Source organism: Canis lupus, chromosome 9 (assembly GCF_048164855.1).
Source record: "Canis lupus baileyi chromosome 9, mCanLup2.hap1, whole genome shotgun sequence".
In the NCBI taxonomy this organism is placed as follows: domain Eukaryota; kingdom Metazoa; phylum Chordata; class Mammalia; order Carnivora; family Canidae; genus Canis; species Canis lupus.
Window position 1 is genome coordinate 61,128,323 of NC_132846.1, and position 24,741 is coordinate 61,153,063.

Sequence of the window (24,741 nt, forward strand, 5' to 3'; positions counted from 1 at the left end):
AAGTTTATATTTTAAATGATTGAGAAATCTGAAGAAAAATTGTATTTTGTGACATGTGAAATCAGGTTCAGCTTTTCAGTTAGTTGTTTTAATAGTATATACTTTTCACTCCTTTTTAAGAAATCTTTTCCTAATCTTAGGTCACTAAGATTTCCTTACGTGTTTTCTTTTAGGAGTATAAGTTTAGCTCCTACATTTAAGTGTGTGATCCATTTTGAGTGACTTTTTAGCTGTGATGTAAGTATCAGTTTTTTGCCTATGAATATCTAGATACTCCCAGTACCATTTTTTGAAGAGATTGTCTTTTCTGTGTTGAATTGCCTTTGCCTTGGCAGTTTTTAAAAGACACCTGCCCCATATTGGAGGGTATATTTCTGGACTTATTCCTCGGTTCTGTTGATTTTATATATCTATCTTTATTATAATACCATACTTTCTTAATCATTGTAGCATTATAGTAAGTCTTGAAAGCAGATAGTATAGGACCTTTTATTTTGCCTTTTTGGGGGGACTTGTTTTGGAACTCCAATTACAAGTATGCTAAGTGCATTAATAGAGGTAGGTTACGTCAGTGACGCTCTGCATTTATTTTCCAATCTTTCTTTACTCTGTTTCACTTTTAATAGTTTATATTGCTGTGCTTTCTTCACTAATACTTCCTTCTTCTACAGTATCCAATGAGCTAGTAATCCCAACCAGTATATTTTTTTATCAAGGGTATTATATTTTTCATCTCTAGAAGTACCATAAAAATCAGAACAAGGAACTGCAAATTCTGGAGCTTTTTGTGCTTTCCACATTTGATATATGTTGTCATTTATAATATTAAGAATATTATTAAACAACGATTTTTTTTCTTTCAGCTGCAGTAGACTGCTCGGTTCCATTAAGCATAAGTGCCAGCATCAAATGTAAGTAATTTTTGACATGCTAACTTTTATTTATTTTTTTTTAAAGGTTTTATTTATTTATTCATGAGAGACACAGAGAGAGACAGGCAGAGACATAGGCAGAGGGAGAAACAGGTTCCCTGTGGGGAGCCCAATGTGGAGACTCAATCCCAGGACCCCAGAATCACAACCTGAGCCAAAGGCAGATGCCTAACCTCTGAGCCACCCAGGCGTCCTGACATACTAATTTTTTAAAAAAACTTATGGCTAGATGGGTGATGGAGACCAAGGAGGGCACTTGTGATGAGCACTGGGTGTTGTCTGTAAGTGATAAATTGCTGAACTCTACTCCTGAAACCAGTATTGCACTGTATGCTAGCTAACTAAAATTTAAATAAAAATTTTTTATAAACCTTAATGGTAAACTATATATAACATAAAATTTACCATCATAACCATTTGTAAGTCTAACCATCTTAACCATTTCAGTGGCATTAGTTGTGTTCATGTTGTGGTATAACTGTCATTATTGCCCATTTCTAGAACCCTTCTCATCTTGCAAAGCTGAAACTCATACCTATTAAACAATACTACCTTGCATCTATCATTCTGTTTTCTGTCTCTGATTCTTACTACTCTGGTACCTCATGTAAGTGGAATCATCCCATAGTTTTCCTTTTGTGACTGGCTTTTTTCCCTTAGCATAATGTGCTTGAATTTCATCCATGTTGTAATACATGTCAGAATCTCCTTCCTTTTTAAGGCTTTTTTGTTGCTACAATCCTAAGTCAGTAGACACTTGGGTTGTTTCCACCTTTTTTATTGTAAATAGTTCTTCTGTGGACATGGATATACAAATATCTCTGAGACCTTACATTCCCTTCTTTTGGGTATATACCCAAAAGTAGAATTGCAATATCATACAGGAATTCTACTTGTAATTTTTTGAGAAACCACCATAGTATTTTGTATAGCAGCTACATCATTTTGCATTGCAAGAGCTCCAGGTTCTCCACATACTCCCCAATAATTGTTATTTTCTATGTTTTTGATAGTAGCCAACCTAATGGATTGTTGATGTATTGCCTTTTGAGGAGGCATTTTCAAACTTTTAAAAATTATCCATAAATAAAAGAAGCTTGTATTTCTAAGTTTGAGAACTTAGAATTGAGCCCAGGCTTTACCACTACGTTGCTGCATGACTTTGGATGAATTATTCAACTTATCTGGATTTCATTATTCCTACATATAGAAATTTGAATAGGAAAAAAAAAAAATTTGAATAGGGCAGCCCGGGTGGCTCAGGGGTTTGGCGCTGCCTTCAGCCCAGGGCCTGATCCTGGAGACCCCTGATCGAGTCCCACATTGGGCTCCCTGCATGGAGCCTGCTTCTCCCTCTGCCTGTGTCTCTGCCTCTCTCTCTGTCTGTGTCTCTCATGAATTAATAAGTAAAATCTTTAAAAAAAAAAAAAAGAAAAATTTGAAAAGGACTAAAAGGCTTGCCAAAGTTAAGTTCTAGGATTCTGTGATTCTCACTTCTCTTGGTTTATTAAATTAAATGAGCAAATACAATAGAGTGATTCATTAAAACTACCATAACTGGTACTTTTCTTCAGATAAAAGTTGTCTAATATTTATTATATCTATTTATCTTAACTGATACACTTGATAGTATCAGAAAATCTATATTTACCGAAGGTTTTTATTTATATGTATATATATATATATAACTATATAACTATATATAACTATATATATATATAGTGTGCTGGATTCTCTCTTTTTTTTTTTTTAATTTTATTTTTAAAGATTTTATTTATTTATTCATGAGAGTCAGAGAGAGAGAGAAGCAGGCACACAGGCAGAGGGAGAAGCAGGCTCCATGCAGGGAGCCTGATGTGGGACTCGATCCTGGGGCTCCAGGATCGCGCCCTGGGTGGAAGGCAGGCACTAAACCGCTGAGCCACCTAGGGATCCCCATGACTGAAGGTTCCTAAATAATCTTTACTAAGGAAATAATAAGAGCCCAAAATTTGAAATTCCTATTTTAAAATGTTCTAAAAGGTATCATTTGAGGCCTTTGTTTGAGTTCAAGTCAGGAAATATATACTTAAAAATAGCCAGAGGACATAGATATCATAGCCTGTGCTTGTCTTATTAGTAATCCAGTACTACTAGAAAGACAAAATCAGAGAAGATTTCTACATTAGAAAATAAGTATCAGGGGTGCCTGGGTGGCTCAGTTGGTTAAGTGTCTTGCCTTCAGCTCAGGTTATGATCCCAGGATTTGGGATTGAGCAGGGATTCTCCCTGCTCAGTGGGGTGCCTGCTTCTCCCTCTGCCTGCCTCTCCCCCGCTTGTGCGTGTAAATGTACACATGTGTGCGCACCTCTCTCTCTCTCTCTCTCTCTGAAATAAATAAAATCTTTAATTTTTAAAAAAAATTTTATTTATCTATTCATGAGAGACACAGAGAGAGGCAGAGACACAGGCAGAGGGAGAAGCAGGCTCCCTGCAGGGAGCCTGATGCCTGGACTTGATCCAGGACCCCGAGATCACAACTGGAGCCAAAGGCAGACGCTCAACCACTGAGCCACTCAGGTGCCCCATATGTAAAATTAAAAAAAAAGAAAGAAAGAAAGAAATATCAGGTGGTACCAAGGTAGTGCATGCTAAGTGGTGAATGAATGAGAGAATAGGTAGGAGAATGCCCCTTGGGTGCAGTCTGGGAAAGATCAAAGACAGCAGGATCACTGGAACCCTGTCTCTTCTCAGAGATCTTCTTGGTGAAAGAGATATGACTTTTTAAGTTGAGCCAGTTGCTACCAGCTGCCACTAAGTGAGCAGTACCTTTGCAGGCCCCGTTACTTGGCACTTTGTATTCTCACCCTTAGGTTCCTTTATTTGTAACAAGCCCCAGAGTAGGCTCTCTTACCTGTGAAGGAATCTTGGAGTTCAAATAATTTTAGAAGGGCAGAGACCTTGTAGGCAAGCGTCCAGACTTCAATATATAATTTTAAAAACCAAATTGACCACAGCATAAAAGGTATGTGGGCAAATCAATTTACCTCTTACCCTCCTAAGGATGTAAAATAATCTCTAAGGATCCTTGCAGATTTTTAATTTCTTGGTGTGTTCTTTTTCTTCTGTGTTGTATTAATGATATTTTTATAACAAAAACTGATTCAGTATTTACCAACTTAAAAAATCTGAATATGGGATCCCTGGGTGGCACAGCGGTTTGGTGCGGGCCTTTGGCCCAGGGCGCGATCCTGGAGACCCGGGATCGAATCCCACATCGGGCTCCCGGTGCATGGAGCCTGCTTCTGCCTCTGCCTGTGTCTCTGCCTCTCTCTCTCTCTCTCTCTGTGACTATCATAAATAAAAAAATAAAAAATAAAATAAAATAAAAATCTGAATATATGGGGTGCCTGGCTGGCTGAGTCCATAGAGCATGTGACTCTTGATCTCAGGGGGTCATGAGTTCGAGCCCTATGTTGAGTATAGAGATTACTAAAAATAAATAAATAATACTTAGAGCTGTCAACCAAAAGGACACTTATAATTTACTGAATGAGGAACATGATAGGAAGAGAGTTGGGGGAGGAAGTGAACCAGGAGCTTACTCTTGGTCATTATTAAGTTTGAAATAAATACCTGTGAGTAGAGAGCCAGGTAAAGATCCTAAGAAGGCAGCTGGAGTTTGAGTCTACAGAGAAAGAGAGAAAGAAAGATCAATTGATAGATCCAAGATGCAGAAAAAAAAAATTGGGAATTGACAGCATGTAGATTGTGTTTAAAGATTGTTCCTATTGCATGTATTTTTGTTTTTGGAATTTAAATGTAGCTAGTGCTTGGTTTATCCCATGGTATTTTTGTGATCCTGGAGACCCGGGATCAAGTCCCACATCGGGCTCCCTGCATGGAGCCTGCTTCTCCCTCTGCCTGTGTCTCTGCCTCTCTCTCTCTCTGTCTCTCATGAATAAATAAGTAAAAATTTAAAAATTAAAATTAAAAATAAGATAATAGGTCTGACAGTGAAATTTCTATTTAATCCACTCCATAGATATCATCTGCTTTAGTGTGGTTAATATATTAATAATAATTAATATATAGTATATAGTTCCATGTGTAATAATATATAATAAATAATACTTAATAATTAAGCAGGCATTTGAGGATAGAATAAGCTGTAAGTAATACAGTCGACACCAACAGTTCACATAGTTGGGGCACCAACTCCCCACATAGTCAAAAATCCCTGTGTAACTTTCGCCTCCCCAAAAACTTAACTACCAAGAGCCTACTGTTGACCTTACCGATAACATAGTCAGTTAACATATTCTCTGTGTTATATGTATTAATGTTGTATTGTTATAATAAATTAAGCTAGAGAAAAAATGTTATTAAGAAAATCACAAAACTGGCACCCCGGCTGGTAGGTAGACTATGGGACACTTGATCTCAGGGTTGTAAGTTTGCGTCCCATTTGGGAGTAGAGATTACTTAAAAATAAAAAAATATTTTTTTAAAAAAATGGCCAAGTTACTAATTAGGTTTTTAAAAAAAGAAAATTGAAAGAAAGAGAGGAAGGAAGGAAGAAAGAAGGAAAATTATAAGGGGGAGAGAAAATACATTTACAGTACTGTGTTATAAAAAATCCACATATAAGTGGACCCATGCAGTTGTTCAAGAGTCATCTATATTTCAGTCTACCTTTTAAAATAATAAATATTTATTATGCTTATTTTTAAATATTTATAGTTCAAACTTTAAATATACATGTATATTTTTTAAGCTTGTAGAAATTTTTTTTAAGACTTTATTCATGAGAGACACAGAGAGAGATCAAAGACAGAGGCAGATGGAGAAGCAAGCTATCTGCATGAAGCCCGATTTGGGCCCAGGACCCTGGGACCACTACGTAAGCCAAAGGCAGTCACTCAGCCACTGAGCCACCCAGGCACACCCCTAAGCTTATAGAAATCTTTATAAAGTCTGATTCAAATCAGAGTGATTTGAAACTTGAAATTATCTTATCCATTAAATTGGGATAAATTCCAATTTTAAAAGTACATGATAAATTTTAATTTTATATGGAAACAAAAGTCATTTTGCTTATGGTTAATCTTATATTTAACTTTGAAATTTGACTAGCTTTAATTTCACCATTTTCAGCCTTCATACAATGATAAATCTTTGATGATAACAATTCAATACCTGACTTAAAGCATTGTGAAGTGCAAAACCATATTTTCATTTATATTTTCAAATGAATGGCAGTTAAGAGAAGTAGAAATCAGTTATCCTAATTGAAAATAATGTTATCTTTTTGAAGTCTATAAAACTTAAATTTGTATGGCATGTGTTGTTATTGGCAGTAATATTGCATTTGAGGGAGAGTGTGTGGACTAATTCAGATTTCGCATTTGGTGATGATAGAGTCACAAATAACATGTCAAGCATTTCTCACATTCAATATCTCTGAATATCTGCTAGGAATTGCTTTCTTGAGCTCTTAAGCTTAGCCAGTTTGTCACATCTTGTTTACGCTCTTTAAATACTTAATTTAAATTAAATACTTAATTTAAATACTTAATGCTCTTTAAGTTTCTGTATATTAAATATCTGTTAGCTTCTCTTTATATAGAAAAGTGTATGGGTTTTTATTGATGTATCAATAGTGTAAACATTTTTAGCAAGAAAAAAGTGCACCCTTATTCGTCTTCCAAGACTAAAACCTTAATTTTTCAGTCTTGTTCTTGATTTTAAAAGATTTGTTTTCCCCATCAGATGCAGACCAACAACGAAGAGAGAAACTTAAAAAGGAATTAGCACGATGTGAAAGGGAGTTGAAATTAAATAAAACAGCAATGCAGGCCAATTCTAAAAATAATTCCAAGTCATTATTTAACACTCTACAAAAGGTAAGATAGTATTTTTACCTGTTAAAAGCAGATGCTTCTGAGATATTTCATTAGTGGTACAATCTGTTTTTGTGGTAGCGTGTTTACTATAGGTCAGAATCAGGAAACTTCTATAAAGAGCCAGGTAATAAATATAAGCTTTTTAGGCCCCACAGTCTCTCACAACTCCTGTGCCCTTGGATAGTAGCCACAGATTGTTCATGTAAATGAACAGACATAGCTGTGTTCCAGTAAAACTTTATTAAGAAAGACAGGAGGCCAGATTTGGCCTGCAGGCTATAGTTTACTGACCCCTACTCTTGGTGTTTTGTGATACCCTTAACATCTGATTGGGGAAGTTCTCTTATTCCTAGTTTGCTAAGAGGATTTGTTTTTCCTTTCTCGTGGATGGATGTTAATTTTATCAAATGCTTTTTCTGTATTTTTTTGAAAAGATGGTATCATTTTTCTTTTTAATCTGTGTATGTAATAAATTATAGTCAAGTTTCTAATGTTCCTAGTATAAACACAACTTGTCACAATGCAATACCTTTTTTATATGTTGCTGGATACAGTTACTAATACTTTGTTTAGAATTTTAGTATCTACCTCCATTATTAATATTGACCTGTCATTCTCCTTTTTGTCTACCCTATGTCAGGTTACACTAGCTTCATAAAATAAATTAGATTCTGTTTCCTCTTTCTGTGCTCTAGAATAGTTTACATAAGTTTGGAATTTTTACTCCTTGAATTTCATGGAACTCAACATTAAAATTATCTGGGCCTAGAGTTTTCTTTGTGAGAAGATTTTTGACTACTAATTCAATTTTTTGAATCATAAGGACTATTTAAGTTGTATTTATGTTGGAAATTGTCCATTTCATCTAAATTTTCAAATTTTGGGCATAGGCCTGTTTAAATATAATCTCTCTTAATCTCTCCTCAGTATATATTATTTCCCCTTTTTATTCCTCCTGTTGTTTGTGTCTTTATTCTTTTTTCTTTTTTTTTTTTTTAAGATTTTATTTATTTATTCATGAGAGACGGAGAGAGAGAGAGGCAGAGACACAGGCAGAGGGAGAAGCAGGCTCCATGCAGGGAGCCCAATGCGGGACTCGATCCCGGGTCTCCAGGATCATGCCCTGGGCAGAAGGCAGGCACTAAACTGCTGAGCCATCCAGGGATCCCTCTTTATTCTTTTTTCTTTGATTTTTCTCACCAGAGATTTGTTGGTTTTTAAAATCTTTTTAAATGGCATTTTGTTTTTACTTCATTAATCTTCTCTATTGTATTTTGTTTTCTAGTTTATTAATATCTGCTCTTATCTTTCTTTTCCCCTTTTGGTTTCCTTTGGATTTATTTTTGCTTACTTTTCCTACTTTTGCTTAGCTTATTTTCAGCCTTCTGGCACAGTACAAGCATATTTTAAGGTTATAAACTTTCTTCCACATGCTGCTTTAGCTGCATCCTGTAAGTAAGTTTTGTTATAAGGTATTTTTATTATGATTCAACTCAGAGTATTTACCATTATAATTTCTTTTTTAACCTAAGAGTCATTTAGAAATATTTCTTAATCTCTGTCATTTTTTTTCTTTAGAAGTTTTCTCTTGTTCCAATTTCTAGCTTAATTATATTGTGATTAGAGGATATATGATACTCATTTCCTGAAATTTGTTGAGAAATTTGTTTTATGGCCCAGTAGGTAAACAGATTTCTTAAAATGTACTGTGCTATTGTGTGTTTGAAATGAAAATATAGTTGTGTACAGTATTCAATATACAGTGTATTCATTATATTAAACTTGATATGTATTTAAGTCTGATTTTTTTTGTCTGATCAATCATTTATTAAGAAATCTCCCACATGATTATGTATTTACCTATTTCTCTAAAAATTAGTACTGCCAATTTTTGTTTTGTAGATTTTGAGTCTATATTATTATTTTATACATGCAGATTGAGAGATAATATATTTTCTTGGTGAATCAAATCTATTATCACTGTGCTTTGAGCTTCTTTATCTTAATGTTTTTTGCATTAAAGTGTTTTCTGGGGATCCCTTGGTGGCTCAGTGGTTAAGTGCCTGCCTTTGGCCTAGGGCATGATTCTGGAGTCCTGGGATCAAGTCCCACGTCGGGCTCCCTGCATGGAGCCTGCTTCTCTCTCTCTGCCTGTGTCTCTGTCTCTCTCTCTCTTTCTCTGTCTCTCTCATGAATAAATAAATAAAATCTTTTTAAAAAGAAATTAATTAATTAACTAAAGTGTTTTCTGATAGTGATAAAGTTAAACCAGTTTTCTTTTGATTATTCTCCCTTGCTGTATCTTAAAACTTATTTATTTATTTATTTATTTATTTATTTATTTATTTATTTATTTATTTATTTATTTATGATAGTCACACAGAGAGAGAGGCAGAGACACAGGCAGAGGGAGAAGCAGGCTCCATGCACCGGGAGCCCTATGTGGGACTCGATCCCGGGTCCCCAGGATCGCGCCCTGGGCCAAGGGCAAGCGCCGATCCGCTGCGCCACCCAGGGATCCCCCTTGCTGTATCTTTTTCCATTTTTTAATCCTAATGTTTCAGGTGGGTCCTAAAGTTTTGTGGTATTTTTTTATGATTTTATTTTTAATGAATCTCTATACGCAATGTGCTGTTCAAAGCCTAAGAGTCACATGCTCTACCAACTAAGCCAGCCAGGTGCCCCTTTTTTAACTGAACATTTAAAATATTTCTCTATTTCCAGCATTTTTAATATAAATTAATAATTATATTTGGGGATAAGAATGGAGTTTGTTAAAAATATAGAATTAAGATGTTTTCTTTCATTTTTTTCCTTAAATTGTAACCTTAAGTTTTCTGCCTCCATAAAGTAGTTCATTTATGTTTTATGTGTGTGTATTATATATTTTTCCAGCTTCATTTAGAATTCATAGTAATTTACAGTTTGCCTACATTTTTATAAGCCTTGATAAATATTTAGACAAATTCAGATTCAAATTATTATTTTAGATATTTTAATAATTGGGCTTTATGGTTAATATATACCTATCTTAGTTATAATCTGCATTTACTGAAAACTCTGCTACAATTAAAAGGAAAATGCTAACTTTAGCCTCTAAACATATTAACCACTATATACATAAGATCATATATATCAAAAACCTTTCCAGGGAACCTTGGTGGCTCAGTTGGTTAAGTGTCTGCCTTCAGCTCAGGTCATGATCCCAGGGTCCTGGGATCAAGCCCCACATTGGGCTCCCTGCTCAGTTTCTCCCTCATCCTCTGCTGCTCCTCCTACTTGTTCTCTCTTTCTCTCTCAAATAAATAAATAAAATCTTTAAAGAAAAAAAAAACACCTTATAATTGCCCACACTCTCATGCTATTCTTTCTCTTACACTTTGACTCTTCTCAGGAGCCTCCAGTGCCTTTCCATCTGCACCCTGTCACCTCCACACCATTATTCACTAATCACTCACATCACTGGTACAGCACTTACTACGTGCTATTAATATTAGTTGAAAATGTGGATGTGACCCATATTCCTAAATAAATCTATGAAACATTTTTAAAGCAGTATAAAACCATGAAAAGCAAGAGTTATCAATGTATTTGCTTTTTTAAAGATTTTATTTATTTATTTGAAAGAACATAAGCAGGGAGGAGGGTCAAAGGGAGAAGGAGAAGCAGACCCCCACTGGTAAGAAGAGAGCCCAATGTGGGGCTCTATCCCAGGATCCTAGGATCATGACCTGAGCTAGGGGCAGACACTTAACCAACTAAGCCATCCAGGTGCCCCTATCAATTTATTTTATAAAATATAATTTGAAACACTTTTGCAAAACAAGTGTTAATCGGATTTTTAAATAATTTGTACCCATCTTATTCTGCAATTGAATTGATTCCTTAACTGTATTAAAATCTAACAATTGGAGGGTAACTCATTTACTTGAGCTCCTGGTGGAATGCCCTTTTGGCTCAGGTCATGTTGTCAGGGTCCTGGGTTCAAGCCTCATATGGAGCTCAGTGCAGTCTGTTTGTCCCTCTCCCTTCCCATCTGTTTCTCCCCTAAGTTGGTGTGCTCGCTCTCGAATAAATAAATAAATAATTTTTAAATTAATTAATTTTAAAAATCTGACAATCAGGGATCCCTGGGTGGCGCAGCGGTTTGGCGCCTGCCTTTGGCCCAGGGCACGATCCTGGAGACCTGGGACTGAGTCCCACATCGGGCTCCTGGTGCATGGAGCCTGCTTCTCCCTCTGCCTGTGTCTCTGCCTCTCTCTCTCTCTCTGTGTGACTATCATAAATTAATTAATTAATTAATTAATTAATTAATTAAAATAAAATAAAAAATAAAAATCTGACAATTGGAAATTCTTTGTATACTATTTCTTCTGACATTATTCCTGACGAAGATTTAGTACGTTGTTGTTCTTGACATGAAAACATTATGAGTGGGGATCCCTGGGTGGCTCAGCAGTTTGGCACCTGCCTTCAGTCTGGGGCGTGATCCTGGAGTCCTGGGATCAGGTTCCACGTCCGGCTCCTTGCATGGAACCTGTTCCCTCTGCCTGTGTCTCTGCCTCTCTCTCTCTCTCTCTCTGTGACTATCATAATTAATTAATTAATTAATAATTTTAAAAAGATAAGAAAAGAAAACATTATAAGTATATGAACTATGCAATGATTATCACTTTACACAAATTCTTAAATCACAGAAACAGTTCACAACAAATTGCATTGAAGTGTAAAGCGACTAAAGAAAGTGAAAGTGGCCAGATTACCACCAAAATTTTTGTTCCATTCACGTATAAGTCATAAAACTTTTTCCAATTTTAGAACTTTGCAGTTATCTGTTATTCAGATATTGGTGAATTTACCAGTGTGTTACATATTTTCTGTGAAAAATTATATCCAAGCTTTCTGATATTTGTAGCTACAGGAAACAATTATATAATCTCAAAAAAGCAGATTGGGGGGATCCCTGGGTGGCTCAGCGGTTTAGTGCCTTTGGCCCAGGGCGCGATCCTGGATTCTCGGGATCAAGTCCCACATCGGGCTCCCTGCATGGAGCCTGCTTCTCCCTCTGCCTGTGTCTCTGCCTCTCTCTCTCTTTCTTTCTCTCTCTGTGTGTGTCTATCATGAATTTAAAAAAAAACAAAAACAAAAAAACAGATTGGTACAACTGATTTCATACTGTGTCCTACTGGTTTCCGAGGAAAGAAAAAGTATAGGATACAAGGTAGGAATTATGAGACATAAAAATACAGGAAAGTTTCTTGCCTTCAGTTCAGAAACAGTTTTTCCATCCCATTTCAGACAGATTAGAGTATATTTCTGCCTTTAAAGACTTTTCTTTGGTGTTTCATTTTGTCTATTTAATAACCATTACTGATAAGAGTTTTCATACAGGCAATCTAATGCCTTATACATATCTGCCTGCTCTGATCTCAGCTTGTTCTGTTCCTTTAAGTGCAAATAATTCCTGTGATTATTATTTAATAGCCCTGTAGGATTTTTCAGATCCTAGAAATTTTTTCCCCAGGAGCCAAACTCTTCTGGTCCATGAGCTGCGAGTCTTATTTGAGAGCACTTTTTAAAATGAATATATTGAAATCATTTAAAAAGTGCCCTAGTGATTCAGAATTTAATGCCAAAATATTTCCTTGCTTTGAGTAATTTTGCCTTATATTTGGGATCGGGTTAGGAAGTACTTGGAAAGGAAATAGGTGACTTGACCTATTTTGGGCTTTAGTTAACAGTATTCAGTCATTTGCAATTTTCTTACTTAGCTGAATCAGTACTTAGATTAGGTTAGCTAACTGGTTCACCATCAGAAGAGTTAAGATCAGTTTAAAATTCCTCATGGTGTAAAAAAAAACGAAAATACAGGGACACCTGGCTGGCTTAGTCGGTAGAGCATGCAACTGTTGATCTTGGGGTCGAAGTCTAGCACCATATTGGAGGTAGAATTTACTTTTAAAAAAAGTCTAAAATATATAATTTTCAGATGAGTCTTTATAATAGACAATATGATGTAAGTAAGGGTGAAGAGCATAGGCTCAGCCTGGGTCTAAATCTATGAGACCCTGCACGGCCTGAGTTTCTTCATCTTTGAAATATAAGTAGTATTTGTATCACCATCTGAAAGTTGGTATGAGAATTCAGTGAATTGTGCATGTAAATTACTTACAACTATACCTTACATGTAGTAAGCATAGTACACTTACTAGTAGCAGTGATAGAAGTTCTTAATTGTCCTCTTTTATCCTACTCAGTGGTAAGAGCAGTGCCTTGCACACAGGAAGCACTCAGCTATCCTCGTACTCAGCTTGTTCACCTTCCTCTGGTTTCTCTCCCCATGAGCTTTCAGGGCAGAGGTAACAGCTAAATCCTAGCCATCTTCACCTTGGAATCTGTTAACTTCCATGTAACTTCCCCTCTACCAAATAAAGTATCTCAAAGTTCTGTAAAGGATACACAGATGTCCATAAAGTCTGGAATCATAGACATGGCTTTTTGGACACCTAATCTGTTGAAAGAACACAATAGTATCTATGTTTCAAGACTTTGTGGATACCCTGTAGAAATGGTTCTTCCAAAATTAAACCAAAAGGAAATGGAGCAGTCCCAAACATCTTCCCTTTCAGCCTTCCCCACTTGTGAGGAGAAGTGCCTTTTCATTTCTTCAAAGCTTTGAAGTACGAGAACTGACACTAGAGATTGTCATAAATGGGGAGAGAAGGAGGGCTGCCACCAACAGTGGTTGAGAAGGGGATTGGTGCTGACGAGTGATTTGAAAACTTTCAGATAATACTGCCATCTACCTATAGATTTTAATACACAAGCTCAAGACCACAAATATAAGTAGATATTAGTAATTACTATTATTATTTTTTTTTAGTTTCAGAAAGAAAAATGATTGCTAGGGCCCCTAGGTGGCTCAGCTGGTTAAACATCTGCCTTTAGTTCAGGTCATGATCTCAGGGTCCTGGGATCAAGCCCTGTGTCGGGCTCCCTGCTCAGCAGGGAGTCTGCTTCTCTCTTTCCCTCTACCACCACCCCCACTCTTGCTTGCTCGCTCTCTCAAATAAATAAATAAAATATTTTTAAAAAGAAAGAAAATGATTGCTATTAGTTATATTTAGAATTCTATTTTTGTGTATTAGTAATTCAAAACCTTTAATAGAACTTCATATACAATGCTAACTAACATCTTTGGGAATATATATATACTCTCTAGACCTACTAAGGCAACCATTTTTGGGTATATAATCTGGAGATCCCCAATTATGTGAATTTGTAAACATAATTGATGTTGATCAAACCAAATGTTCTGGGTACCTGCGTGGCTTAGTTGGTTAAGTGTCTGCCTCCAACTGAGGTCACAATACCAGGGTCCTAGATCAAGACCCACGTCAGGCTCCCTGCTCAGTGGAGAATCTGCTGCTCCCTATCCCTCCATTGTTCCCCTTGCTTGTGCTCTCTGGTGCTCTCTCTCTCTCTCTCTCCCTCTCTGTCTCCCTCTTTCTCTCTCTCTGTCAAATAAATAAAAATAAAATCTTAAAAACAAACCAAATGTTCTTAGCCCTCAGGAGAACCACAAGATGAAGATGTGTTAATCAGAGAAGTGAATGGATTTCCATCCTTTACAAGGTCACCAGTAACTTCTTCAGAGAGACTACACCTAAATATACCTAAATCTGATAAAGTCCTCACAAATGGTACTGAGAAGAACTCCAGTCCCTGTCTGTTCAACGTGGATTACACCACCTCTGGGCCCAGGAGACCATGCTCTGGAACATCACATGGCCGAGGGCCCAAGAGCACGTTCCCAAATACCCATCGCTTTCAGTTAGTTATTTCAAAAGCGCCCAGTGGGGACCTTTTGGATAAACATTCTGAACTCTTTTCCAACAGACATTTGCCATTCACTCCACGCACTTTAAAAACAGAAGCAAAGTCTTTCCTGTCACATTATCGATATTACACACCTGCCAGAAGAAAAAAGGATTTTACAGATCAGCGGATGGAAGCTGAAACCCAGACTGAATTAAGCAGGTATGGCACATTTACAGCCAGTAGTAATTCCTTTAGAGTGTTATAGAATTTAATAATAAAAATAATAATAATAATAATAATAATAATAATATTCCTTATTTGGGGACACCTGGGTGGCTCAGCAGTTGGATGTCTGCCTCCAGTTTAGGGTGTAATCCCAGGATCCGGGATTGAGTCTCACATCGAGCTCCCTGTGAGGATCCTGCTTCTCACTCTGCCTATGTCTCGGCTTCTCTCTCTGGCTCTCATGAATAAATAAATAAAATCTTTAAAAAATAATAATATTTCTTATTTTTTATGTTACGTACCTAATGTGTCAGACTTAAGGTCTGGTAGTGCCCTTTTGAAGGGGATGAGATTAATGTGACTTTTCCTTTTGCGTGTATCACTACAACTACTCAAGTCATTGTTGAAAAGTAGCTATTAAACTTGTCAAGCTCTCCTTATAAACAGGAATGATACATATTTTAATTTATTGTTTCAAACATGGTATATGCTTTTAAATATACTTTCAGAGAATCCATAAAATATGTCCTCAAACAACAATTGTGTAACTAGGTCCATAGATTCATGTTAAAAATGGCAAAACAGTGGACTCTCAAGAGAAGAAAACAACTGTTTGTCTGACTCTCCCTGGGCCTCCTTCCCACAAATAACCAATCCCACTCTCATGTAGCAACAGCTCCCCAGGAATAATTCAAGCAATTGGGATGGTTTCTGGAAATTAAGTATAATTTGCCTCAATAGTGTTTTCATATATGATAGTGCCTGGCACAACATTCAATAAAAGTTTGGCAAATGATGAAACAAGCAAATTTAATGAAGTGTTAACTGATTTATGATTGTTTTTTCTGATGTTACATAAACAACTATGTGCCTGGTCCTAGGTTTTATTTATTTATTTATTTTTTTTAATTTTTTTTTTTATTATTTATTTATGATAGGCACACAGAGAGAGAGAGAGGCAGAGACACAGGCAGAGGGAGAAGCAGGCTCCATGCACCGGGAGCCCGACGTGGGATTCGATCCTGGGTCTCCAGGATCGCGCCCTGGGCCAAAGGCAGGCGCTAAACCGCTGCGCCACCCAGGGATCCCTGGTCCTAGGTTTTAGTTATTTTTAGAAAGCAAAAAAAAATACAATTTAGGAGTAGTATTCTTTTCTCTGGGTATAAGAGGTACAATAATATCAGATGAGTCTGCATACATTTAATCCCAAGAATTAAGGAATGGGGAGAAATGAGGAAAGCAAGTGTATCGTATCCTTTTCTGATTATATGTATGACGGCTTTTGAGGATAATAGTTCCCATTTCTCTTGTCCCATTCTAGCTAAAATCTAGCTGCTATTCAAAAAAAAGAAAAGCTATGTAATCCAAACCATATCTATTTCCTGATTATATAATTAGAAATTACACATTTTACAATAGACAGGTTTCATCTCTTATGTCTAAGAGGTTTTTTAAGACAGTAAACTTGTTATAGTGTTCGTATTTTGAAGGCTTGACAGTTATTCCTTTTAAAATGTTACAGCTTTAAATCTGATTTTGAGACAGTTGACACCAAGAACTTCACAGATTCAGAAGAGAACATAAAGCAGGTAATAAAAATGAGATCTCTTTGCCACATTAGAATTATAGCTGCTTTCACTTAATAAAATATGTATAGTTGTTTGGACTTGAATAATCTCTTGGTGACACTTCTTGCCTATGATGTAGCCAGTATAGAGACTACCTATTTACACATGGCTGTAGCTCTCTTTGAGTGGCCAGATGGATCCCACCCAATCTGGGAAATCATTTGTTGTTAGCATTTTTTTCTAGATGGTTGGCTGGCTCTATAGATGAATAAATGAATAAAATACATTAAATATTGCTTTCAAAAATGTAGACTTGCATCACTGAAGGAGCCAGAAAAGCTATACAGAAGTTATTTTAGTTTTATGCCTGTATTTTTTTTTTAATTGCCACTGATTATATTATTGGAAATTATACATTGTATAAGAATAGATTTATATCATTCTCTTTTTTTTTAAGATTTTATTTATTTATTCATGGTAGACACAGAGAATGAGAGGCAGAAACACAGACAGGCACAGACATCAGGCTCCATGCAGGGAGCCTGATGTGAGACTCAATCCCGGGACTCTGGGATCATGCCCTGGGGCCAAAGGCAGACACTCAACTGCTGAGCCACCCAGGTGTCTCTGGATATCATTTTCTTAGATTTGCTTTTACTTTTTTCTAAACCATTAGGCTCTTTTTATATGGTGTTTATGTTTTGAATGTTTAACAGTCATTTCTTTTAAAATATTACAGCTTAAAGTCTGATTTTCACATAAGCTGATTCTTTTTATTTTGGGGATATCAATCATATACTTGTGTCCTAATTTAAATTTGTTTATAAAAACAGTTTGTCAATTAAAATGTCAAACATGGGGATGCTTGGGTGACCCATTCGGTTAAGCGTCTGCCTTGAGTTCAGGTTGTGATCCTGGGGTCCTGGGATCAAGCCCCACGGTCTGGCTGCCTAATAATCGGAGAGTCTGTTTGTCCCCCTCACTATCTCTCCCCCACCCCATTCATGTGCGCTCTCTCCTCTCCCTGTCTCATGGATAAATAAGATCATTTTTTTCAAAAGTGTTTAAAAAGTAAAATGTCAAACAGATTTCAGACATAAAAGAATAAAATTTAATCACACTGAACTTCTTTCTTCTCTTCTGAATAGGGATAGAGAACTGTAGGTTTCCCTCTCAGCCATTAATACCTGTTTGACAGGAGGCCCTGCCATTAATACCTGCTTGACACGGAGCCCAAGGACAAATCACATCCTATGAAAGCTGAATTTTCGCATCTAGAAAAACTATTTAACGTATAGTATTGGTGGAAAGCATAAAATGGTATAGGTAAAGTGCCTAGCCTGAGAAGGGCTCAGTAAATGATGGCTATGACTTGCTTGAGAGGAAAACTGTTAGCTGTGTAGATAACTAAATAAAATAAAGCAGAAGTCCATTTCCATGAAATTGTGCTCCAAATGCTTATCCATAACCCTGTGAGAAAATGGTGTGTCCCCTTACTCTATAATCTGTACCACCAGCAGTCTACTTGGGGAAGTTAGTATTAAGTGCAATAGACCAAACTTTAACAGCACTGTGCATAAATTAGCATTGTAAAGATTAATCTAACAGTGCAAGCAAATACTTGGCACAGTATGCAGCACCAGTAAGGATTCCATAAAAGTAAGCTGCCATTATTTTTGTTTGTTAATATTACTGATCATACTATCAGAGCTACCACTGCTTCTCCATATTTGATATATTGTCATTTGAAACAAATGGGCTATTTGAATTTCTGTTATAATGGTACATTTTTAAATTCAGGGTTACTTAAAACTTACAAATTTTCTTCATTCTTCTCTTTGTATAATTTATTTATGATGATTCCTTAATGGATTTAAAATATCCCTTATTAAAATATGAGAAATAAGTTGTTTTACGTTGCTTTAAATAAATTTAAGAAAAGTCCCTGAGGGGCACCTGGGTGGCTCAGTTGGCTAAAAGTTGGCGTCGAAACAAGTCATGTTCTCAGGGTTCTGAGATTGAGCCCCACATCAGGCTCCCTGCTCAATGGGGGCCTGCTTCTCCCTCTGTGCCTTTCCCTCCTTTCCTCTTCCCCACCTCAAATAAATACAATCTTTAAAAAAAGAAGAAGAAAAGAAAGAAGTCCTTGATTGGGTAGAAAATATATTCTGGAATAGCCTTTGTCGTAATAAGTCAGTCACTTTTATCTACGGGATATCTCCATTCTGTTTCCTTGACTTTTTTGAAGTTTGCTGTTTTACTTTATTTCTGCTTTCATAATGTATTTTTGAAGCAAAATAAAGATTTATTCTTCTCATTATATCTCCAGGCATCTAACTGTTTGACAGATGATACCAAAGGAAAAATAAATCCTTTACCCCTACAAGGGCATGACTTACCATGGGATGAGATCAAAGATGGCACTCTTCAGTGCTCCTCACCAAGGTAAACAGCTCACAGAAGTCCCTTCAACTGTCTAAACTGCTTTCCTGTCTAACAGACATATAATATTTGCAACATAAGTTCTGTTTTTAATTACTTGCACTCTAATCTATTTCAGTGTTATACAAATTTATTTTTTTTTTAATTTTATTTATTTATGATAGTCACATAGAGAGAGAGAGGCAGAGACATAGGCAGAGGGAGAAGCAGGCTCCATGCACCGGGAGCCTGACGTGGGATTCGATCCGGGGTCTCCAGGATCGCGCCCTGGGCCAAAGGCAGGCGCCAAACCGCTGCGCCACCCAGGGATCCCGTGTTATACAAATTTAACAGCAATGTTAGGTTCACTAAGGAAATTTTATGAATTAGTACTCAATAAAAGTTTAAATGAATTCATTTTGCTAATTCATTAATAAAGAAAAGACATACTGGCTTATATTATTTGCCAATGGTATTCATATGGAAAAGGATTTTCCTGGGGCGCCTGAGTGGCTCAGTTCATTAAGTGTCCAACTCTTGATTTCATCTTGGGTTGTAATCTCAGGGTCATGAGATCAAGCCCTGCACTGGGCTCTGAGCTGGGTATGGAGGCTGCTTAAGGCTTAATGTTCTCTCCCTCTCTCCCTCTGCTCCCTGCCCCCTTGCACAAGTGTACACATTCTCTCTCTCAAAAACAAAGAAAGAAAAAGGATTTCCCTGAAGACAAATCCTTTAACAGTGATGCTAACTAGTTAATGTGGCAGAAATAATACTGTAAAACCTCATGATTTTAGGATTCATAATTCATGATTTTGAATATTCACCATGTGTTTTATCTGTCACTACTGTGTACTAGCACGGTTTTTAAAAACTATGTGTCATATTTAGTAAATATGGAATACTACACCTAGATAAAAATGAGAGGTTAGCAAAAATGCCTTTGGTAGTTACAGCTGTCAAATGTATTTCCATTGTCAGAGATTATATATGAGATGAAGAAGGTGGAAATAAAGGACTAGAGATTAAAAAGAGGGCAAGAGGGCAGCCCGGGTGGCTCAGTGGTTTAGTGCCTGCCTTCAGCCCAGGGCGTGATCCTGGAGACCCTGAATCGAGTCCCACATCAGGCTCCCTGCATGGAGCCTACTTCTCCCTCTGCCTGTGTCTCTGCCTCTCTCTCTCTGTCTCTCATGAATAAATAAATAAATAAAATTTAAAAATAAATAAATAAAAATAAAAAGAGGGCAAGAATGAGGTGTCATAGAGCAGACCGGAAGGCACATATGTGATTCCCTCCGAGCCCAGGTCGTCCCTAAGGCCCTTCCCAGGGAGACAGCACCTGCTAAGGCTGTGGGCAGTTCATTGCCAACCTCTCTTGTCTTGAAATTCATGATGCTTCAGTACTCATAACAAGATTTATAAGCTAACTCTTGAGTCACTCTGCAATTAATACAAAGAATGGCCTTAAGAAAGGAATATATAGGAGGATCCCTGGGTGGCTCAGTGGTTTTGCGCCTGCCTGCCTTTGGCCCAGGGCGCGATCCTGGAGTCCAGGGATCGAGACCCACATCGGGCTCCTGGCATGGAGCCTGCTTCTCCCTCCTCCTGTGCCTCCGCCTCTTTCTCTCTATCTCTGTGTCTATCATGAATAAAAATAAATAGATAAATCTTAAAAAAAAAAAAAAAAAAGCAAGCTTTGGAGAAATGCTTATTAAAAAAAAGAAAGTAATATATATCTTTTCTAGTAGTTTGTCTAAAAGAAGTAAAGTAAAATATTTATAATTAAGAATACCTGAATAAAAAGATTGGAATTGGGACACCTGGGTGGCTCAGCAGTTGAGTGTCTGCCGTTGGCCCAGGGCATGATGCTGGAGTCCCGGGATCAAGTCCCACGTTGGGCTTCCTTCCTGATGAAGCCGGCTTCTCCCTCTGCCTGTGTCTCTGCCTCTCTCTCTCTCTCTCTGTCTCTCATGAATAAATAAATAAAATATTTTAAAAGAAAAAGATTGGAATTAACTAATGACATAACTAAATGTTGACAAAATTTATCATAATAACCAGGCTTAAAACAGTTTTTCATAGGGAAATAATCTGTTTCCAGCATTATTTATATGCTAAGCTTAGTCAAAGTAAAAATTGTGTATACTAGGTAAGTGCTATAGTCCAGTTTGAAAAAGGATTGTGGGGCAGCCCCATTGGCTCAGTGGTTTAGCTCCACCCTCGGGCCAGGGCGTGATCCTGGAGACCTGGGATCAAGTCCCACGTTGGGCTCCCCACATGGAGCCTGCTTCTCCCTCTGCCTGTGTCTGCCTCTCTCTCTCTCTCTCTGTCTCTCATGAATAAATAAATTAAATCTTTAAAAAAAAAAGGATTGTGAAAGTACCTGGTGGCTCAGTCAGTGAAGCATCTGACTCTTGATCTCAGCTCATGTCTTGTTCATAGAGTGGTGAGTTCAAGCCCTGCACTAGACATGGAGCTGAATGAACAAATGAATGAATGAAGTTAAATAGATAATTTCTGAATCTGTAATCAGAAGACTAGTTAAAAATATCTCTGTTATTTACTAACACACGACCTTGGCAAGTTACCCAACATTTCTGCCTCCTGGTGAACTCATCAGTTGGTGGGAAAAATAATACCTACCCAATATACCAGACAGGGTTATTCTGAATATTAGATCAGATCAGGGATAGGAGAGTACTTTAAAAATTCTAAAATATATTATTACTAATATATAACATTATTGAATACTTACTGCATGCCAGTCACTGTTATGTTCAAATATAATTTTCTCTTTCCAGGGCAGTATGTCAGTATTCCCTGCAGCTTCCTCCAGAGAGAAAAATCTACTCTGAGTAAGAGCTTTTTGACCTCTTTATTTTGCTTAGTGGAAATCAAGAATTAAGAATCACACAACTATTATTAAAGAAGTCAGGACTGAACATTAATTCCTCTTATAACTAGCTTTGGGGCTCCCTGGGTGGCGCAGCGGTTTGGTGCCTGCCTTTGGCCCAGGGCGCGATCCTGGAGACCCAGGATCAAATCCCACATTGGGCTCCCGGTGCATGGAGCCTGCTTCTCCCTCTTCCTGTGTCTCTGCCTCTCTCTCTCTTTCTCTCTCTGTGACTATCATAAATAAATAAAACTTAAAAAAATAAAAGTAAAAATAAAATAACTAGCTTTGGAGTTCAGTTATATAATATGCCCTAAATTTGAGAATGACCAGAATTTTCTGAAATAGCTGTCAATCACTTCATCTTTTTGTATCCAGGGGAAATTTGTCCCTAAGTTAATAATGCCTATTTTTTTTTATGATTAGTACCCATAAAAATAAACAAGAATAACAAAAGTTTTAGAGAAATGCAGACTTTGGGTAGCTCAGGTTACCCTTCCTCGAGGTTTCCAACCTCACCAGTTCTTTACAGATAGCATACTTCTAGATTTTCATGTTGTTTAGTTAAGCTACACTTTTTCAGGGAATATTCACCTAATTTTTAGTTTCATTTATTCTCAAACTGGCTGCTTAAATATTAGAGGCTGAGAATCATTTTGAAACTGTAACTTTTTATATAACATTTTAATCTTCTATTATCTAATTTTCTTATTAACTCTTCCCCTTATATTTACATAGAGTAATTGAGTAGTTATGTGCTACTTACATTTTCTATCAATTCACTGATTTCAGCTAATTAAAATGAAATTTATAATAGTATTCAGTTTTCTTGTACTAGCTATTAAAATGTTATAAGATAAAGAAATGTGGGATGCCTAGGTGGCTCAACAGTTGAGCGCGTCTGCCTTTGGCTCAGGGCGTGATCCTGGGATTGAGTCCCTCATCAGGCTCCCTACAGGGAGCCTGCTTCTCCCTCTGCCTGTGTTTCTGCCTCTCTGTGTGTCTCTCATGAATAAAAAAATGAAATCTTAAAAAAAAGGGGGGGGGGGGTGATCAAGGAAATGTACCCACATAATTAAAAATTGTCATTATATTTATATACACAAATTTCCCTACTAGCATATTTTTTCTCCTCTCTATACATTTTGAGAAAAAAAGAATAATTTTTTCTTCTCAATAAATTCTGCAACCTTCCAACCAGATGCTCTTCTAGGAGCAGAAGACAATTTCATAGTTGAAGTTCTTGCTTCTCTGGATTAGTTTCCTTTTTCCCCCTCCTATAAGTGCTGTCTGTGCACAGGACTCACACCTCTGCTGCTGGACACAGTCAAGAATCAGAGGACCTGTAAAATGTTTGTCAAGAACACACCCCTCCCCCCCCAGTGGTTCACATTTGATTGCCCTTTTGCCCTTGGTTGCTCTGTTTTGTGTTTTGTTTGTTTCGTGTGTGTGTGTGTGTGTGTTTTATTGTTTTTGTTTGCTGTTTTTGTGTGTGTGTATTTTTTTATTGGAGTTCGATTTGCCAACATATAGCATAACATCCACTTTGCTGTTTTAATTCCGGCTTTTCTGTTAACAGTAGATGAATGCTGTATACATCTATGAAATTTTACTTGATTAGGGAATATTTTCTCATCTTTAAATAAATGTATCTTTGCATAATTTAAGAAGTTAGACATGTTTGTTTTATACAGTCCTCCTAATGTAAGATAGTGATATATTTGTCTTATTAGAGGTAGATATTTCTAAGTAGGTACTCGTGTTTCCTATAGTTTTCAGAGTAAGTAGGAAATAATTTCTATGCTGTGTACTGCTTTGTTTTCACAGTGAAGAAGAACTGTTGTATCTGAGTTTCATTGAAGATGTAACAGATGAAATTTTGAAACTTGGCTTATTTTCAAACAGGTTAGATTTTTTAGATTATATTATGGTGTTTGAACAGTACATTAAATACTCTATTCTTAAAAAAATACTCTTTTCTTTTCATGTTAATCTCTAACATGTATCAGGAAATGAAAAATTACATTGCTTTCCGAGGGGGGCTTTTTTTTATTTTAAAGATACTTGAGAGAGAGAGAGCATGCACAAACGGGGAGGAGCAGAGGAAGAAGGATAGGCAAACTCCTCAGGGAGTGCAGAGCCCAATGCGGGGCTCAGTCTCACAACCCTGAGATTATGAGCTGAGCCAAAATCCAGAGTCAGGCACTTAACCAACTGAGACACCCAGGTGCCTCTTCAGGGGACATATTCTTATAATTGATAACAATTTGTAAGGAATGTTTAATTCATACCATATAAGGCAAGTTCACAGTTTGAGGGAATTTCAGAAGAGAATAGAGATTTTACTCATTTAAATACTGTTACTTCTCTTCTATGCAGAGAACAGATTGGTGGTTACCAGTTGTGGGGGAAAATGGGTAACGGTAGTCAAAAGGTAAAACTCCCAGTTATAAAATAAATAAGTCATGGGGATAATGTACAGCCTGGCGACTATAGTTAATAGTACTGTGTTGCATATCTGAAAGTTGTGAGAGAGTAGATCTTTAAAGTGCTCATCACAAGAAAAAAAAATTCTATAACTGTGTGATGGATGTTAACTAGATTTATTTTAGTGATTATTTTACAATCTAAAATACTGAATCCTGTTGTATGCCTTGCATTGATATAATGTATGTCAGTTATACCTTTTTAAATTTAAAAAATTCATTACGGGGGACGCCTGGGTGACTTAGCGGTTGAGCATCTGCCTTCAGCCCAGAGCGTGATCCTGGAGTCCCGGGATCAAGTCCCACATCAGGCTCCCTGCCTGGAGCCTGCTTCTCCCTCTGCCTGTGTCTGCCTCTGTGTGTCTGTGTCTCTCATGAATAAATAAATGAAATCTTTAAAAAAAAAATTTATCACGAGGTGCCTGGGTGGCACGGTCATTTGAGCATCTGACTTTTGGTTCCAGTTCAGGTTGTGATCTCAGGGTCATGGTATCAAGCGCCATGTCAGGCTCC

General features: G+C 36.9%; 1 protein-coding gene across 4 annotated transcripts in view; it reads left to right on the forward strand.

Annotated features, from left to right (window-relative positions):
* The window catches only part of SPATA7 (spermatogenesis associated 7), a 39,712-nt gene that overhangs the window by 11,939 nt on the left and 3,032 nt on the right, over window positions 1-24,741 (forward strand). For 3 of the 4 annotated variants that reach the window (XM_072839612.1, XM_072839613.1, XM_072839614.1), the window contains 7 exons: window positions 864-911; window positions 6,684-6,817; window positions 14,385-14,857; window positions 16,386-16,452; window positions 18,761-18,876; window positions 21,651-21,704; window positions 23,570-23,647. In XM_072839612.1, coding sequence (XP_072695713.1) covers window positions 864-911; window positions 6,684-6,817; window positions 14,385-14,857; window positions 16,386-16,452; window positions 18,761-18,876; window positions 21,651-21,704; window positions 23,570-23,647 — 970 coding nt within the window. Of the gene's footprint in view, window positions 1-173; window positions 238-863; window positions 912-6,683; window positions 6,818-14,384; window positions 14,858-16,385; window positions 16,453-18,760; window positions 18,877-21,650; window positions 21,705-23,569; window positions 23,648-24,741 lie in introns of all 4 variants that reach the window. The other variant, XM_072839615.1, reaches the window with a different exon arrangement.